Source organism: Amphiprion ocellaris, chromosome 6 (genome assembly GCF_022539595.1).
Source record: "Amphiprion ocellaris isolate individual 3 ecotype Okinawa chromosome 6, ASM2253959v1, whole genome shotgun sequence".
Classification (NCBI taxonomy): Eukaryota; Metazoa; Chordata; class Actinopteri; family Pomacentridae; genus Amphiprion; species Amphiprion ocellaris.
The window spans coordinates 18,079,891-18,099,611 of NC_072771.1; the positions used below are offsets into that span (position 1 = coordinate 18,079,891).

At 39.5% G+C, this 19,721-nt stretch overlaps 2 protein-coding genes across 9 annotated transcripts in view; both read right to left on the reverse strand.

The window, feature by feature from the left end:
• Window positions 1–1,902, reverse strand: part of gapvd1 (GTPase activating protein and VPS9 domains 1) — a 29,691-nt gene extending 27,789 nt beyond the window's left edge. For all 8 annotated transcript variants that reach the window (XM_023294943.3, XM_055011550.1, XM_055011549.1 and 5 more), the window contains exon 1: window positions 1,742–1,902. The gene's annotated coding sequence lies outside the window, so the exon portion shown is untranslated. The remainder of the gene's footprint in view (window positions 1–1,741) is intronic.
• Window positions 1,903–4,957: 3,055 nt separating this feature from the next.
• On the reverse strand, window positions 4,958–12,956 carry unm_hu7912 (un-named hu7912). The gene is made up of 2 exons (XM_023298043.3): window positions 12,656–12,956; window positions 4,958–9,582 (listed from the first exon to the last, which is right to left on the reverse strand). The coding sequence occupies exon 2, from the start codon at window positions 9,528–9,530 to the stop codon at window positions 6,327–6,329; it is 3,204 nt and encodes a 1,067-aa protein (XP_023153811.1). The 5' UTR covers window positions 9,531–9,582; window positions 12,656–12,956; the 3' UTR covers window positions 4,958–6,326.
• Between the last annotated feature and the right edge of the window lie 6,765 nt (window positions 12,957–19,721).

Genomic DNA, 19,721 nt, shown 5'->3' on the forward strand with positions numbered 1-19,721 from the left:
TTGTTTAGTACAGGGTGCTACATGGATTTAACATCTGTAGTTAAATGTTATGACTTGCACTTTAAATAAAACTATAAGGGAACCAAGTAACCAAGTTACCACATGAGTTGCCACTTTATATACTAAAGTTTTTTGATGTTAGCAGCTGGTAATTAGCACCAGAACGCACCATTAGTTTTGGTCTCTGTCAGGGTTTACCAGGTGCATGTTCAATCACTCTGACAAACCCATGAAGGTGAGTAAAACCATGTTTTACTGACAAGATATTTAACCTACACTGCTGAGCGAAATGACAAAGGAAATTATGAAAAAATCAGATTTGCAGTGTTGATTAAAAAGCCACAAGCAGCTTATCCAAACTGAAATCTCAAAATCGCACAGCAGCTGTCACAACAATATAACGCAAACATTTCCACCTTGACACACACCATTAGCTCTGTAGCTTAAGATCCTCTTAACTTCCACTTACTTGCAGTCATCAACAGAAATGTGTTTATTAATACATCAGGACAGGAGCTCATGAAACACTGAGTAACATACATCAAGCACCAGGTAAACATCACTAGAGGAAGGGAGGTTAGTGCTGGAGATGCATCAACTGAAAACAACTGATGCTGTCATCTGTATCAGCTGACATGAACACAACTATTGTCAGTCATCTGGAAAACCTTTAGTAATACGTATCCTGACTGGTAATGAATGAGTGCAGGGATTATACTAAATCCAGTTTCAAAGCAAAAAAAGCATGTGATCAGTTGGTCACATTTCAAACTGAAAGTCATCGTTTTCTATTTCAATAAAATAAAGTAATTTCCAAGCAACATTTAGTCATCACTTTAGAGGAAGAATGTCATTTTGGCTGGTTTGGCTATAATGTGAAGGCGTGATTTGCTGTGTAATATGACAGATAAACGTTTGGATAATTCGTGTAGGCTATAACACCAACAAGTCCAAAGCATTTTGACGATGAAAGGCCAAATTCGTTATTATCTGGGACTAATCGACTACAGTATTCTGGGGTAACATAAGGATAGATGTGCTCCTATGCCACGAAGAGTTAACTGTAAGATCCGGTGTTTAAACATTTATCGTGTTAAATGTCAGTATGCTTTTACATCCCAGGGCCTAACAAGCCTTAGCGTTAGAAGCCTTAGCGTTATACTCCCTGGTTGTGTTATTAGGCTACAACTTTAGACAAGCCTCTCATCGGTTCAGTGGGTGGGTGGAGGCACACTGGGCACTAAAAGCGTCAATAAACACTGTTATTTGCTGATAAAGCTCAAGTTTAAAGTGTCCTTGGTTTGATGGTGTACTACACAGTCGACATTAACAAGGTAGCCAGTAAATCGACATTAGTTCTGTTACCTCTTGCTAGGTTAACTTGTCTTGGACGCATCGAGAATCATGTGAATTTAACCACATTACTAACATTTGTTTAGCTAAGCGCCATGAAGCCAACTGACACAACCCAAGACACCCGTGTTACACTGGCAGCAAGCAAGTAGAACTTGTGTTTGACCTGATTTAGAGGAGTAGCAAATAAAACAAACTGGCGAACTGGCTAACATAGCAGTAGCTTGCTAACCTTAACCAAGTTAAACTCGGCTAACGTCTGCTAAACAGGCAGGACGAGCTAACGATATGCTAGCTAGTTAGCTACGTTAGCTTAGCTTCAGGTTGCAAGCTCCTCAGTGACCAAATGTGATCAACAATACATGCTAACGTCAATTCAGCAGCTTACCAAACGTAAGTAGCCTGTACTGGTTGGTCGCGACTTCTCTAAACGCAGCTGATCATAGGATTTCTTGAGTCAGAAGAAGTGTTTGTTGGCGGTTAGCGGTCTCACTCTGGCTGCAGCAGGAGCGAACAGTGCTGTCATTTGCTGTCATCACGAGGAGACCTGCGCAGCAAGCATGCGCAAAAAGGGAGCCGTTATAGTTAAAGGGAGCTTTCACACTAAAATAGGAAACAGGCCTGCACATGTTGTGTTTGCTTTGGAAGAGTTTGGAGGAATTTCTAATGAATCATACAGCTGTTTTGAATGGACACACATACACACACACACACACACACACACACACACACACACACACACACGCACACACACACACACACACACACACACCATAGTCTAATCTTTTATGTTTAATGCATACACTGTACTTCCTGTCTTAGATATTATTTACAACTAAACTTACACTAAATAAACCCGCAGATTTGTCACAAATCTAATGCCAGTTTCAAAATGTTCAAGTATTTGCTAACAATTACATTAGTTTTAAAAATATATTAGACCTCACACAAGATGAAATTAGTTTTTTTTTTCATCGTGGCTAAATAATGATGGGGTTTTGTTCATATCTTGTGTGAAATGTCAGTCTAATGGTATGATTTTTGAATGTGATACTAAACATACTCAGGAGTGAATTTGTGTGGATCCTGAATCACACAATCTATTTTGTGGCAGCTGATTAATGTTTTATATTACTGTATTTGTAAAAGCAAATTTCGACTGCTTACATCTCTGCCCAAGCCTGAACACATTGGCAACCATCCCAGTCCGACTGTGCCCTTGTGTAGCCTATGTCTTCTCTCAAAATAAAACTATTTAAGAGACACAACATGGAGGACTAGGACATACGATGCTACCATCCACTTGGAGCTGACAAATATGAAAGGCGCCTCTGTGAGGACCATATCACACACTGAAACACATCACCCCTCTGGATTTTACATCAGATTGAAAACTAATTTGCCATTATGCATTATGTTTTTCAAACTATATTTGTTTTGTGTATTTTTTTGTAGTATTTATTTTGTGTAGCAATAAATCTACATAGTCACATTGTGGGGACCCACCTCTCTTTAGGGACAAAGAGCAAATCCCTGTAGCAAATTTCATGAACTTTTAACATGACGACTGATTTTAAGGTTAGGGTTGGGTCAGTATATTCAGGATCAGGTCTCCAGGAAATTAATGTAAGTCAGTGTAATGTCCACTGAAGTAAAACACAAACGTGCTTGAGTGTCCATAGACAAATGATAATTTTATTTCTATACTTCAAAATTACTTTAAAGTAAAAAATGACTTAATTTGATGTCACAGTAATTGGAACACTGCTGGATTTGACTGCTGCCGGTTACTGAGATAAGACATTACAAGAACATATTCAAGTTATTATGTAACATTATTATTTCCTTAGACTGCAACTCAGTGACACAGTTTATATTACCTTTTCATTTCCAGGTAATAAAAATTTGATAACTATGCAACATTGTCGATGCAGGTTTGCTTGGTTTTGATCAGATTTTTTTCTCTTCAAAATGCATTCTTTTGGTATCCAAATTTACACCATTTTTGCTCAAAGTCATTCATATTCAACACTGTAAAAAAGGGGTCACTAAAGCAGAACATTTCTCCCTTGATACAGTACTGTAATAGTACAGCATAGGACAAAAACAAAAAAGCCATTTTTTTCATTTTGAGACTTTGAAGGGATGTTTTTGGTAAAGACAAAATGCAGATAGAAGGGAAATTAATACACTGAAAAGACAGGTTTGTATGCATATTTATGTCTTTCCATTTGACTAATAGATAGATAGATAGATAGATAGATAGATAGATAGATAGATAGATAGATAGATAGATAGATAGATAGATAGATAGATAGATAGATAGATAGATAGATAGATAGATAGATAGATAGATAGATAGATAGATAGAATTTTGGTGGCAGCAATAATTGCCTTATTCCACTAGGTGGTGTTCTAAGAACACTAGAGAAAGGCTTCAAGAGGAGTAAATGCTTAACTGAGCAACACAGCAATTTGAATCAAATATGTTGTAACACATTCACTCTACAAAAACCGTGAGGGAGATTCTATGCTTAAATCAATTTGAAACAGTAAACACTGAACTAAGGAGACAAATTCTGAAGGGGAACAGCTTAGATACAGCTTGAATTTATGGCTCAAACTTTTATTTAGTGGCAAATAATGTGGAAGAATATCACGTTACAGTATGTTTGTTGAAAAGATATTTCCCGCATCTTTCTCAAACAGTAAAGTTACTCCTCTAAGGAAAACAGCATGCTCCACATCTCACACTTCATCCTAGCTCCATAAATTCATTCATAATCTTAGTCTACTTCCAAACCTGCATGTTAAAGATAATGTCTGTAAGCAGGCGTGGAATGTAGTCACACTGACAAAAATGTTTTTATGCCATACATGACATCAGAATATTAATCAGTGCAAAAGGAAAGATTTCAACCATAGCACTTTGTGTTTTGATACACACATGGGTGACATATATGTCCTTATTTGCTGCTTGAATGGTGGTGATGTAGAGTGCTGTCCAACACTTAAGTTCAAATTCTCCTGTAGGTGTTCAATTGTTTTGAGACCTGGTGACTGTGAAGGTCATTACACTAGATTCACATCATTTCCATTCTCATCAAACCGTTCAGTGACCCTTGTGCTCTATTGATGGGAGCTTTGTCATCCTGGAAGAGATCCAGGATAGAAACTCATCAGGACAGAAATTTTTCATGATACAATAGAGGTGATCACTCAGAACAACTTTGTACTGATCTGCAGTGACCCTTCCCTCTAAATGGCCAAGTTGACCCAACCCATGCCAGGAAAATGTCACCCAGAGCAGGTTTTTCCTTTAATTTGTCACCTAGCTGTATTTGTGCACTTAAAACAATACAAACTAAATTATTCTGCAATGTATACATTCAATACATATCTTTAGGAAGAAGACTAATTCCTCCTTTGTTTCTTGTCTAATTCACCTACAAGCGTGTCATAAAACAATCATAAACATCTCAGCAAAAGAAACATGGCTGACGCTGTTGATCACACTGAATTTCAAGTGAACTAAGATTAAACTATCTTTTAAAAAAAAAAACAACACAAAGTAGTCTATGATGACAAAGTCAAAACCATGAGGTCACTCGTTAAATTCCATTTATTATATATTTATATATAGGTTATAAACATCACAAAATAGAAAGTTGAGGAGGGTCTTGCACAAAGATATATAATCAAGTAAAAGAGCAACCTTAGATTAGTCAATAATGGCAATGGAAGCAGGCATATTATCTTATCTGGGTTCAGTGCTGTAGCTTTGTTAGGAACATTCTTATTTTATAATTTATGTTTTAGTGCAAACAGAGTCTCTACAACTCTTGGCTCAAAGGACTTATTCAATATTCATAATAAAATAGGTTTTTACAATATAGATGTTAAGGTTGCTCTTTTATTGCATATGGTTTAATTAAGAACATACTGTGGTATTAGTTACAATAAGGTCTCAAGGTCATGATGTTCAAATGATCTAATATTCAATATATATAATATACTTCTTACATTTCTAAGCATCAAACGGTATCTCATTAACATAATAAATTTAATTATAAGCAATATCAATATTAAAATACCTGAATATAACATGCTTTGAGCAAAATAATTATTCATTTACAATGGTTCAAACAACCTAAGTCTGGAGCTGTCAAGCCTTTAGAAATAGCTTACCCTATACATTGCTTTGTGTCAAATGCTTTTTTTTGTTTGTTTGTTTTTGACTGAAGGCCACTTTCAAACAAAGCAATTCATACCAGAATGACATCAAGTCTTTTCACAAGATGAAATAAGTTCTAACTAAAACCCTAAAAGAAGTGGGAAAACAAACAGGTGGTTTGATTGTACTTCTATTACTATGAACCAGTAACTAATATAGCAATAATTAAAAAAAATACTCACACAACTACAGCATACCAAGGAAATAATACTTAAATACTAATAAAACAGTTGTAATCTTACAACCACTGTAACAAGGTATAATATAAATCTCTGATATAACATTTTTTGGAGAAATCAATGTTGGGTGACAGTTACAATATGAAACCTGGCTTTGCCAACTATTATTTGGAGGCAATGAAATGTGCACTTCGCAAATATTGTGTTCTTCATACACCGTCTGCAGAAACTGCACAGATCATACAAGTACACATCTTGAACACCTGGATAACTGGGTTTGTGCCTAGTCTACATGCAGGCTTTTAACTCTCTGGTGCAAAACAAGCCAAAAACAACAAAGGACATCCTTTGAAAGTGTATGTTTACTGTATGTGTGTGAGAGTTTTTGTGTGTGTGGCAACAGACAGAACTAAGATCAAGAGAGAGACAGAGAGAAAAAGATTGGTCACATACATACACATATTTCCATGTCAATGTTCAATTTGCTAAATCACACCATGTATTTACAATATATACATTTACTGTGACTGACATCATTACCATTACTATTTAGTGCTATACTATATAATATCATCCAAGAGATGAGGGGTACCCACCCAGTCTAGTGTTCTTGGCTCGGAGGCAGCCATGATCATGCACATAAACTGTTTCCCTGTTCTCTTATCTATGGGATAAATAGTAGTAGGGGTGAACCTTTTGTTGCTCTCCACAAACTCACACAACTGATTATAGATTTTGGGGTACTCGTGACGAAGGAAGACTCCTCTGGTCCTGAGCTCACGCTGGATATTGACAAAGCACACCTCTCTAGCTTTTCTTCCCTCCTCCCCCTCCTTGTCAATGTCTGGTGTGCCTGGAGGCGGAGTGAGGATGAGAGTTTCCATTTCACTCTCCTTCTTGAGTACCTTTTTGTCAGGGCTTGAGGAGGCCAAGGACACCTTTGCATATTTTCGAACTGTTGGTGCTTGGACCCTTGGTGAAGGTCTGTTAGGCACTAGTTCACCAACAGCTATGGATACATTCAGAAGGAAACATTCATTGGGGTCGTACTCATTACCTGCTTGCTGCAGCTCCTTGCAGTATTCACCTAGGTTGTCTTTGAATCCATCCAGCTCTCTGAGGGACAAGTACGTGGGTGACATTAGGAGGCTCTCGAGCCCAACTTGCAGGAAGTTGTCAGCTGTCTCTGGATTAGCAAAACCCAGAAAGAGAACCCCTCTCCCTCTGGAGAGGTAACCAGCTTTAGCAACCCGCGAGAAGGCTTTGTGGATCTCTGTATTCTCTCGGCAGAACTTTAGAGTGTGCCGACACACGCTGCTAACACGACCGTACAGGCATGTCTCTTTATGGGTCTCCCAGTCATCCCTGCGACAGTTTCGCGAGCAGTAAAACGTGTAGCAACTGTGACACGATTTGAAGTACAAGCAGGCATTGAACATATTTTCAATCCGATTGCACTTTTTGTTCGCACACACCATCGTGTCGTCTTCATCTGTGCTATGGTCTGGAGAGCATTCCTCTGCACTCCTTTGTAAAGCATCGCACCCACTATCGGGGTCTTTGATTGTGTCAGGGCTTGATTTAGAGGACGGGAGCTGTGTGTTCAGGCCTCCTAGGTTTTCAAGTCCAGAAGATCCTTTGTTTTTGTCATCATCTTCAGTGATTAGTTGTTTTAGCTGATCTAACAGATCCTCACTTGACTTTCTGCTAGTTGGTGGTTTGTAGTCCACCACCAGATCAGCTAAGAGTTCATCCAGTTGCTCTAGACTCTGCTGGAGAGAAAAGTTGTTGTGTTTCCTGTCTTTGGTAATGTCTGTTGTGTTAGATGGCTGTTTCTGATGCACTTCTCTCGGAGATGGTGATTTTTCACCGTCCATCGTATCCCAGCTGACAGAGTGGACTTCACGCCGCCTGCTGTTGCCTGCACATATGTCATTGTCTGTTATGGTAATCTCAGGAGTTACAAACCAGTGCCCACTCTTGGAATTCTTCCACGAACTGCTTGAGCCCCTCTCTAAGGAGGTTTCGGAGAGTGACAGGGCAGCGTAGCGCCTCGGTGAACTGGAAAGGTTCAGTATGACAGGTTGAGATGTAACATCAGAGGATGCTGCATGTCTTGCTTGGGAAAACAGATTCTCGTAGCTCCGTCCACGTGGTACTGATTGCTCTCTGTCATGCCGTGGATATAGAATATTGTCCCAAGACTTGGAGTGGCTTTTGGCCTCTGCGCCTAGACGACTTGTCTCGCTGTTGGTGAACCAGTGGGGTATAGTGGGGTCTGGCCTTACCCTTGGTGGTGTGTGCTGAGATGACTGGTTAGAGTAACCAGATATACTTGAGCGATACCAGTCATCTGAAAAGGCCTGGGACATTCGAGGGCGTCGACGGCCCTCTGTGTGATATGGCCTTGTTGAAAAGTACTGCTCCTCAGGAGAGCAGAATGGTTTGGAATAAAACAACCTTGAGCTGCTCATGTGGTATGGATTGAACCGGGTGTCCTCTCCATAGTAAGCTCTAGACAGTGGAGTTTGAGAAAAGTATGATCCTACCTCACTTGTGGAATAAGGCCTACCATATAGGGAGTGTGATGACTCTCGGTTGGAAAACTGGTCCGTGTAATACGGCCTAACAGGAAGGGTGTGCACCCATCGAGTCCTTGGGTCGTACTGACTAGTCATTGTACTACCATGGCTGGTGAGACTGGACCGATCATCCTGAAAGTAGGCTCGAGAATAGGGATGGACTGGATACCGAACAGCGTCCTCTGTATAGAAAAACTTGGTCGGTATGTTGGGATTTGAGTAAGCTCTTTGTTCTTGACTCAGATATGGCGCCGTTGGTGATGGCATTCTGTGCATGTCTAGATGCTGGTAAGAGATGGGAGACATGCTGGTATAGTGGTATCCTTGTCTAAAATCTCCACTGTAGCATTCGCTTGGAGTGGGCGTTGGTGAGGAGACAACCTGCCGTGGTACATACAAGCCTCGACTACTGCTGGCCTGGGAGTATCTCTGCCACAGATGCTCAGTCCGTACATTGGGAATCTGCCTAGATGTGTGTTGCAGTACAGCAGCATCTGGTTTAATGTCCACACGGCATCTAACATGAGGGGTTATGGCGGGCTTATCTGTTTTCTCCTCTTCAAAGCAGTCTGAAACGTAGAGGGGAGAATGAGGCTGCAATTTGATAGGATGCACCTCATTCAAAAAAGCCCTGTTTGAGGAGTAGGATTCTCGCTGTGATTCAGAAGTCCTCGAGTTATCTGACACAGCCTGAGGTGCATCCCTCCCCTTCCTGGCTCCTGGAGGAGATACTGAGATGGGCACTGGAGTGAGGGTAGCCTTAACTCTAGGAGTGCTTTTAGATCTTGATCTCTTTTTAGAATCTGACCAAGTGAGATGGTTGGTGTTGTCTTGTGTGGACTGCTGCTGGAACTGCCTGGTGTTAAACAGATCAGGAGACGAAAAGCGAAGATGCCCCGGGTGATCCAGTCCATTCCACATTAGATCTTTGTTTAATGTCTGATGCTCAGACCTCTTGTAAGGGTACTCCATCGAGGAAGAGAAGGTCTGTGGGTCATCTAGTGACTCAATGAAGTCAAAACTACGGCAGTGTCTTTTGTTGATGATCTCTGATTTATCAATCATTTTCAAGTCACATTGCTGGGAGGAGTAAAGAGAAATGGAGTGGTCGGTGATGGGATTTAGAGAAATGTCCTGATATAGAGTCGATGCCAGTATATCAGGAGGATGCGTTCGTGTCATCTTAAAGCAACTTCAATGCTCTCCATTCAGTGTGATTCGAGATCAACACAGCCTGTGGAAAGAAATAAAGCAAACACAATTAAATAAACTTTAAACATAGGTTCAAAGTTTGAAAAAAGACACAAACAGTACATTGTATACCAGATATACAAACCACAAGCAATATTTACTAAATCTATGAAGTAAACTTCTTAATATCTTTTAAGATGATTTTGCAATTTAGAACACTTCTTCATATGTATTATGTATCCAAGGAAAACTACAACAACATTTTTGGTCTGATACTAGTAAAGGTGACTGGGTATAAATTTAACAGCTCCTAGTTGATCATTTGCTAACCAAGTTAAAAGACAGTTTCAAGATCCACAACTCAGCATTGTATCTGGACAACATAAGTCAGTCATTACGTTAAAAGGCTTGAGGTACTACAGCATACTTAGAAGAGGCGGTTTTTGTGTATTTAAACTACAAAAATGTGCAAGACCTGACTTTTAATTAGACAAGAAGTCTTTTGATAAATTTACCTACAATATTCACATCAAATGCAAAACTTAATAAACATGACACAACACACTACTGCTAAGAGAAAGTCTTTATTTTTTATTTTACTTAAATACTTGATTGAAAAATATCAACTATCAAACAAGGTTGTTAAGTATAATAATAAAGCTAGTTATATGCTAATAAAGTACAGTATTTATACGTTTTGGTGTCTTCGAAAGCATTTTAAAGTACTTAAATTACATTACTGCAGCATATCTTGGGTTAACATTAAATCCTGTAGCCATAAGAAATTGCACCATAGCTGCCATGAAAAAAAATACCCATAAATAATACACAGACCACTGCTGTCAATCCCTGCATAAAGAATATCCAGGGTGTTTTTTTAGACCTTTGAAGCATATTATGGACAAAACGTTTCAACAATGGATTTTTATGTGTCACACACACACATGGGCTTTCTTGTTGGCACTCACCCACAAGCCAACCCTGAGTTACCATCTGTTCATCGTGATGAGAGCGGACTGACCAGCCATCTCCCTGTCATGTCTCTACAGCACACCTAAACCTCACGTCTGCTCACAACCAGCCCCGACACACAAACGTACGCTGTTATTCACCGATTTGCTTGGCTTGTTACATTTAGTTAAGTTTCAGTGCGGTTCAGTGTGGGTATTTTAATGCTTTTAATGAAAGGAAACAGCTAAAGTTGTGAGATATATATATATATATATATATATATATATATATATATATATATATATATATATATATATATATATATGTATATATATATATATATATATATATATATATATATATATATATATATATATATATATATATATTATATTATATTTCTAACTGCTGTTTCTGGATTTACATAAATATAAATCAGTGAGGAAAAAGATTGCCAATAAACACCAGATTACGTACATTTTGTGTTTTATACAGTAGATCAGCTTTGTACAAGTACATGAACCTCTGCTTTATAAATACTTTGGTGTTCAGGGTGAGTGTTTCAACTGAAACAGCTAAAATAAGGTTTGATAAATTTAAACAATTTTGTAACAGTGTAGAAAGGAAGTGTACCTAAAGCATTTTTAAAAATTATTTTCACTCTATGCTATCACCTCTATACTATTATCTAATATTAGCTGTTCTGCTACTACTGAGACCTTGGTCATTAAACTCTAATTGATGGCTGATTGTCAGTATTATAATATACAATCTGTAACCTACATTATACAATCTGAGGCAAATTCTGCATCATTTGTTCCAATACAAGACAAAGAAATTGTGAATATTTTGTATGGAAATGATGATGAAATGGGATAAGGCACTTAACTGGAGGAAAAAATAAACTTTATTCCATGTTACTTTAATACTTCTTAGCTTTCTAAGCTTAAATGAATGAGGTGAGGCGTCAGCAAGTCAGAAAGACCCTTGGTGAGATTTAATTTCATTATATAGTGTAAAAACATTAAGAGTAGTTTACCACCATCGATCTGTCTCAAACAGTCCAAGCTTTCAGACATTAATGGATGTGAACAGTAGCTGCCTGTTCCTCATCTAATGATGTTGCATAAGGAATTATGAATGGGTTTGCATGTTAAAAGAGCCCTGTGAATGTTACAGTAGAGGTCTCTGGAGGGATGCTACACCAGGCCTACATAAATGTCACATTAGATGTATAAAATATATGAATTAATGATGTTGGTATGGCAGGCAAAGCCACTACTGACCAACACACACCAAAATATTCCACATACTAAAGCTTTTCTCAAACTAAACCTTAAATGAGACTGATCTGAGGCCAGAGCATAAAGTCGCAGAGTAGATGTGTTTAGTTATTTGTTAGAATTAGAGAACAAGACATCTTGACTTAGTAAATACATGCTTTCCTTCCTTTGCTCATCTTCATGGTCTAAGGCTCCTTCTCAATAGAGGGACTAGAGCACAAGTAAAGAACCACATGCCACATACTGTCTCCATGGCTACAGCACACAGCAAAGAAACCATTAAAGGCTCCTCCAGTTGCACGCTGAGGGCTAAAAATCTCAGTCTGAAAAAAAGAAATGACTGATAATGTGCAATGGATGGTAAATCTATATTAAAATCACAGGATGCAACGATGATATTACAGATACGAACGTTGTATTTTCCTGTTACACTGTTTTTGCAAGAGGTTTTAACAACTGGGCGCATATTCATGTGTTTGCGGATTTCTAACTAAACTTCGAATCTCTCCTTGCAGTTTTTTTAATTGCAGACGATAACAAATGTGATACGGATTTGCTTGCAACCTCCCCGCGGGCCTATCACACCGATCCAGCCTCGACGCGTTACCGAAGACTTCTTGTAACGCTCCCGGGCACCTTTTTTGTTTTTTTTGTTTTTTTATTATTATGGTGCTGCGGCACGATGATCGGCCCTCCATCCCCTTTGTGGCTGACCTGATGCCTTTGAGCCCGGGATGACATCATTAGAAAGAAAGAAACAGGGTTCAGACCAGGACAGAGCCCGCCGGGGGGAAGAGCTGCTGGAAGGAATAGGAACGAGTTCGGCTAAGTTTGGACATTTCGGGATTTTTTCTTTAGAGAGAGAAAACGAGAGGCCCTTACCGTCTCTCCGGTGAGGAGTTGCTCGGATGCGGTGGACATGGTGAAACCTGGCTCTCCATCCGATGAGACGCAGCTTCATCCCGGCCGCACCTGCTGGGAGCCTCCCGGAGAACCACAGTCGTCCTTCATGCTGCCTTTACGTGTTGTCTGCTTCACCCAGCGATGCTCTCACACTCCCCCGTGTGTGTGATTGCGTGTGTGTGTGTTTGTGTGTGATGGAGGAGGAGGTGTGTCCGAGCCTGCGCCTGTGCGCGTGCCTCTGGAGGCGTGGTTGTGCGTGTTTTTATGAGGGAGGAGGAGGAAGGAGGGGAGGATGAAGGAGGGGAGGGTATCTGGGTGTTCAGCGTCTGAGCAGCAATGCGGTCTCTCTCTCTCTCTCTCTCTCTCTCTCTCTCTCTGTGTGTGTGTGTGTGTGTGTGTGTGTGTGTGTGTGTCCATGGTGTGTGTTCATCTCTGACTAACTGCCGGTCGTTGGTTCATCCTGCAGTGTAATAGTGATGAGCGTTGTGCGTAATGAGGAGAAGCTCATCTGACAAGTTGCATTTTTAGAAAGTTTACAGACAGTACAGGCTGCAGGATTCGAGCCTCTCCTACACTGATCACTGCTAATGTTCCTCCCACGCTGTTGGACGTGAGGTGGACATGGTGATGAGAGGGAGAGAAAAAATAAATCAGTTTTGTGCCAATATGATGTAATTTTTTATTCTGTTACTCGGCTGTGGTGGAAGTAGGTATGCCATGTAGGACAGCAATTGTTCTGATCTGTTAGCCTAATGTTGCTGTTGTTTTCTTAGGTCTGCAAAATGGAAAAAGATTGAGGAAAAATGTTTTCAACATAGCACAAAAGGACATATCTTGTTTAATTCATTTCAAAAGACATTAAATTTACTGTCCTGCATGACACAGAAGAGCAACAAATGATGGCTTTTGAGAGGACTTGTTCTGCAAATTTTTGCCATTTTTGCTTGGAAAAAAAAATTACATTTTTGTTAAACAACTAACCCAAAGTGGCTAATTGGTGGACTGTTTATCCAAACTGTTTAAAAAATATAATCAATTGTACAACCATTTCAGAATCAGAAATATTCTACTGATCCCTAGGTTGAAATTACTTACGTTCAATCAAGACTTTAAAAAAAAAAGATAAACATGAGGAGAAAAATAAGTCCAACAAATATAAATATAAGTAGAAAATTATAAGCAGAAAATGTTAAAACGTACATTGTACTAAGAATCAGAAATATTTTAGTGATCCCTAAGGGGTAATTACTTACATTACATTCAAGACTTTTTTTAAAAAAAGGGAAAAAAAAGATAAACATGAGTAGAAAAATGTCCTTAAAATCTAAGTATACGTAGAAAAGAATCAGCAGAAAATGTACATTGTACTAAGAAAATAAAAATAGAAGTTTACCATGTAACAAATAGGGGAGTTCTAATTGTCTTTACCATTAGATGCATCAGTGATTGGACCCTTCATTCTTCCATAAATGGGTCAAAAATTACTTGTATAAGAATCAACGTGTTTTTATGACATTTTTGTCATTTTGGTTAAGAATAATCATTTGTATTGTTTGTATTTTTTTTTGTCCACAGAAGAACAATTTCATGTTTGAAATATGTTTATTTTTCATTTTATAACAGATTTTGAACCTTTTTATAATTGCAAAAGAAGAATATTACAGAGAACAGCAATAGAAGAATGTCAGCATCAGTTTTGTTGACATTTTTCCTCTCTTTTCCTCCAGCTTTTACTACTCTCCGTCCCTCCAAGTTTGTGCATCACCTCTCGTATGATATTATTAGTGATGCAGAATAGTACGATTTCTTTAAAAGTATAAAAGGGAATTTTAAAAAATGAAATGGAATGATATCAAAAGTATGTTTTTGGAGGAATAGCTGGAATTTGAAATAATAAAAAATTTTTATTACAAAGATATTGCAAGAAAACAACCTCACTGGGTTATTTTTGACCCACTTCTGCATCTAAGGGTTAAGAGCCAAGCATTTCATAAGTATGTGGAAATACATAATCACATGAACTAAATATAATAATCCTAAATAAAAAGATGGTTGAAATATAATCACATCACATAATATGTGATGAAGGTCCATGTCTGAACTGTCCAAGACAGGTTTGACATGTTTTGTAAGTCGTATTGTTTCATTTCACATGCTCAGACAGGATCGGCTAAGCAGAGATAGCATGAGGTTTTGATGTAAAGATGAGAGGAGGAGACGTTTAGGGAGCATTTATGGTGCATTTGTGTGCCTGTGATCCATGCTGGCTAGGGTAAAGAATTCTATGCATTCTGTGACAATTTGTAGTAACTCTGGAGACCAGCTGGGTTTGTTTGTACTCTCTGTGTTGTACAATAAACCTACCAGTGGGCCGAACATCACTGACTCTGTTCACTTCCTTTTTCTCAAGTGTGTATAATAATTAATAATACAACAGGAAAAGGTGGTAGTCAGAGGAATTCTCCACCACAAGACTTGAGCTGTATGGCTTAGGGGTCTGTTTAGACTGCTGTGATTGTCATTTCAAAAGGATCTTGTAATCCATGGAGTTCCTAGATAAAAGATGATGATACAACTAAAAGTTCTCTTGCTCGCAGCTCCTTGTTTGTAATCTTACATTAGGCTTTTCATAGCTTGGCCTGTGCCAAACACATCTGCCCTAAAGTCTCACCTCTCGCCACATCCCTCTGCATTGTCTGAATTGATGATGGGGACAGCTGGCTGTGAGCCCCAGCCCGAAGCATGTGACTGCTGCAGAAGAACTGCTTACTGAAGCACTCTCAGGGCAGATAGAAATCACTACAGACAAACTGTGCTGATCAGGCTGAAGATCGCAATGATGCTTAGCTTTGACAGAGCTCATTTCGTTACAGGAAAGATGGCTTTCCACTGCTTGAACACAGCAAATGATGACTGCCTTTTTCCCATTTTTATTATTATCTCCACTTTTCCTGCCTGCACACTGGTTACAAAACACCACAGTTAACCGAGACTCCATCTGTGACACACCACGTGTACGATATGATTCAGAATACAGTGGATCTCACATTGTGCGGCATCCAGCATCTCTGAGAGTGGGATCTATCTGAGCATGTGTGACTCACTCTCTCCAGCACAGTGCGCTGGCATCAGTTTGTGTCAGCTGTCAGTTAGCAGGCATAAGTGTCTGTCAGCTGGCTGCTAGCAGGTGTCTTAGGCACCTCGTACACTCTGCGAAGAGGAAATCAATGGCTCTGTGTTGATTAGAGGCCACTCTGACGGGGATCAATTAGGCTTACACCACCACAAAATGACAACATTAAAGCAAAGCATTGCTTCACTCTGCCTCGAATGCTCAAGCAAGCTTTCATGCAACTCAGTAAACAACCTTCAGCTCTCCAGCTGTCTCCAATTAACTCTATGTAAGATTAAGTCACTCTCTGCAAACTTTCCTTCTGATTTCTGTGCTCCTATTGGAGGGAATTACATAAGAGACGTGGGGATGCACGGCCAGGCCCCATTGCTTTCAAAGTCCAGCCCAAAATAGCCAGTGTGGCAGGCTAATACACAGCATCTCTCAGCTTTTTTTTTTTTTTGCGCTGTAATGATACGTCAGAGGAAACAAGAGAAACACATTAGAAAGAGATGTTGAGGCAAACAAATTCAGTTGGACTGTTTCACAAGAAATCCCCAGGGGAGCTCCGGATGTTGCCCCTGCAGTGCTGAATATTTTACACAGCCAGAATTAGACCTCTTAGATAGACATATGGCAGAATGTGGTTGGTTCCTTTCGATACACCCACACTCGTATGTACACTTTTCATGCAGTGATTTCACATTCAGAGGGGACTAAAGAGCGTCAGAAGTGAATCTGGAGACGCAGTGGGAGATGCACCCAGTCTTCCCTTAATTCCAAAAGAACCTTGATTAAGTCCTCAGCCAAATTAAACCACTCAATCCTCTCTGTTCAACTTTGCTGCCCCAGACCTAAGTTATGGTTGTGGCAGTCCACGCCACACAGACCAAGTGCCTTCTGTGAGGATTTAGAAGTAGCAAAGTATTTGGATGCTCCGTGGGGCTTTCTAGAATCCACATTGGCGTAGCTTTGATTCCTAGTGGATCAGACAAGATTATATGCAAAGTGTTGTGAGGCTTTTCCAGAGTGGAGTAGAGCTGCCAGAGGCGCTCTTGGTGATGTCCCCAGGTAGCTGACACTGCATGTTCTAAAGAAAGGATTTTATGATTTCTCCCTGAAGAAACATTATTTTAGGACTCAAAGAAGGGAGTAAAATAATAGTAAAAGTAATTGAATGGCCATTACATACAGTTTCCCTGTGCTAAATTTAAAAAATTACCTTTGCTGCACAAAAAAAGAACATTACAGTCTACTCCAAGTAACACTTATAAACAAATTCATGTGCAGGCCAAACCATTTGGGAGCGGTATCCATGGTAACCCACACTGAGTAGGAGCAAAAGAGACTGAATTGATTTCAAAGGGAATGAAGTAAAGTGCTGATGGGAGTCTTCCATGGAGACCGTAAAAATCTACGTCATGAAGATGAGATGCCAGGAGGTGAAAATTGAATGTAAACCTGCAACAATCTGCAAATGCACAACAGCATGAGGTTCGGCAGCACAGCCTCACATCGACTGAACATTATGTAGAGACACATAACCTCTCTTACACCAGCAGATTATCTCCAGGCGAGATTGACAGCTTAGAGTTAGCATAAGGTTTACCATAAGGAGACCCCCTGTGGCAGTCCTACGGTGGAAATAAGATCGGAAGAAAAACCTGCACTCATGTGGGCTTATTCTCAGATCCTCCTCTCAGTACATGTAGGTCAGAGTAAGAATAGTGTAGATATTATTCACAGCTGCACAGAGCAAACACAAACTCCTCTATCCTGGTCTCTGGAGTCACACTAAGACATCCCATGGTGAGACTTAATTAAATCTTTTTTACACACTCCTCTCTCATCCTTCATCATCTGCCATTTTGGCTGAAGAATCACTCAGTCATGTGTGTGAGTTTATTAAAGGGGAAACACATTTGGAGCGATGAGGTGGACCTCTCAGTGGGTGTCGCTTCTTCCTCTCGACGATGTGAATTGTTTGTGGTAGCTCATTGTCGCCATGATATTGTTATGTAACAACACAGACACAGGAATGCGGTTGTATTACATTTTTAAGCAAACTGCTGCAGTTCAGAGTTTCATGAGATTTTTTAACACTGATTAAGGTCAGCAGGAGGGTTTATAATGCAGGACTGTCATTAAAGTCCCGCTATTCAAGACTGGACAGACAACAAATCTTTTGTGCCTCAGTTAGGAAGAATCAATGAGGGCCTTCTAAATATGGATATCATTCACCCTCCATCCCGCAGCAGCACAATGCAAAGCAGTACTGGGTTGCACTAATTGTGCAGGGCTGTAGGCCATGTATAATAGCCGTAACAGCCACTGTTTCCCATTCAGAGACTCGCATCTTAGAGTTGAATTAAACATCTGAATTGTTAGAATGACTTCAGATTTTTTTTTCCTGCATAAAGGAGTAAGTGAAATCACTTCTCACATGTATCCTGAAATAATTATTAGCTCAATTTTTGAAATGAATGAAGCAGATATGATTTGACTCCAGTACTTGGAATTCCTCCCATTCAAATCCTGCAGAGTTTGCACAGCCATCAAATTACCCCTTGCAAATCGGTTGTGACACTTGCTTCAATTTGTGAATAAATAGCATCTTAATGTATGTAATTACGCATTCTGGTTGAAGCCATCCAGATGCACCTGTGCTTGCAGCTTCTCTGGGCTGTTTAAATGGGTCAGCTCTAGAAATATCCTGGCTCAGAGAAGAAGTTGTGCGTGCCCCTCCCCTTTTGTCTCCTCTCTTGTCTGTAACAGAACAAGCCTATTGCTGGCAGTACCCTTGAATCCTTTATCTGTGACCAGCAAAGTCATAAAAGTTGTATCAGGATGATTATACAACTGTGTGGGAGAAAATTGCAATTTCTGTGGCTTTCTTGTGAATGGATTTGCCAAGCAGCGATTAACTCCAATAATAGCCACTGTCTTCTGTTAGGAAACTAGAGTCGTTCCTTTGTTAATGTTATTCGATACCAGAAAAGTACTATTCAGTATGATTATATCAGCATCTTACCTGCCCTTTTAGGAGAGAACAGGATGGCCCACTGGACAGCCAGATAGGAAATGCAAGCAAGCAGACAGAGCTTTAAAAACCCACGGTGACCTTTCATGAGCGAGCAGCTATATAACATCCTGACTGCAAATTGGATTTTGCACCCCGGACACTTTTGTCTGCAATGAAAACTTTCCAGGGAAGAAGAAATTGATCCATTTGGTGATTAAAATTGAACCCTCTCTTCACACTGCATAACATCGACCAGCCAAAATATTTAGACGGTGCGAGTGGTTTTATAGTTGAAAGAGGGAAAGTAAAATATCCCAGTTTTATTGTATTTGTTTCAGCTGAAGATGCTCTCATTGATTTGTACAAGACAAGGCAATGAAGCACATCATTCTCCTGACTTGGGGGTGAAATCGGGGGGTTGCGTGCATGATACTGCTGGCATGAACTGCAGCTGCTGCATTCAGATTTGATGCTCTAATGAAAGTTCTGAAAACATGAGACATAATACATGTATTTTTTTCTCCCAAGCCATGAATCAGGCCACTATTCTAAAGGAAAGATGGGCTAAACTGTGATGAGGGGTGTTCAGGCATCCCTTTGTTAATATTTGCCAGATTAGTTTTGTTAAATAGGATTATGCACACACTGGTCTTTGTGTTTTCTGTGTGACTCAAACTTGTGTAATTAAAATTTGAGTCTCAGACATCAATGAAAATGAAACCTCGTTGCATTTCATAACACAGGAGACAAAATTTCAATAAAATTGTTGTCTCTGCAACATAATAGCGATTATAATGTAATAATCATTGAATAGTCAGTCAGAAATCAGTATAAATCAAATCTAAACTACATAGCACTTAGCATACTTTTTTATCTGAACTGAATGTGCTTCCTGTTTTATGATAGATTTT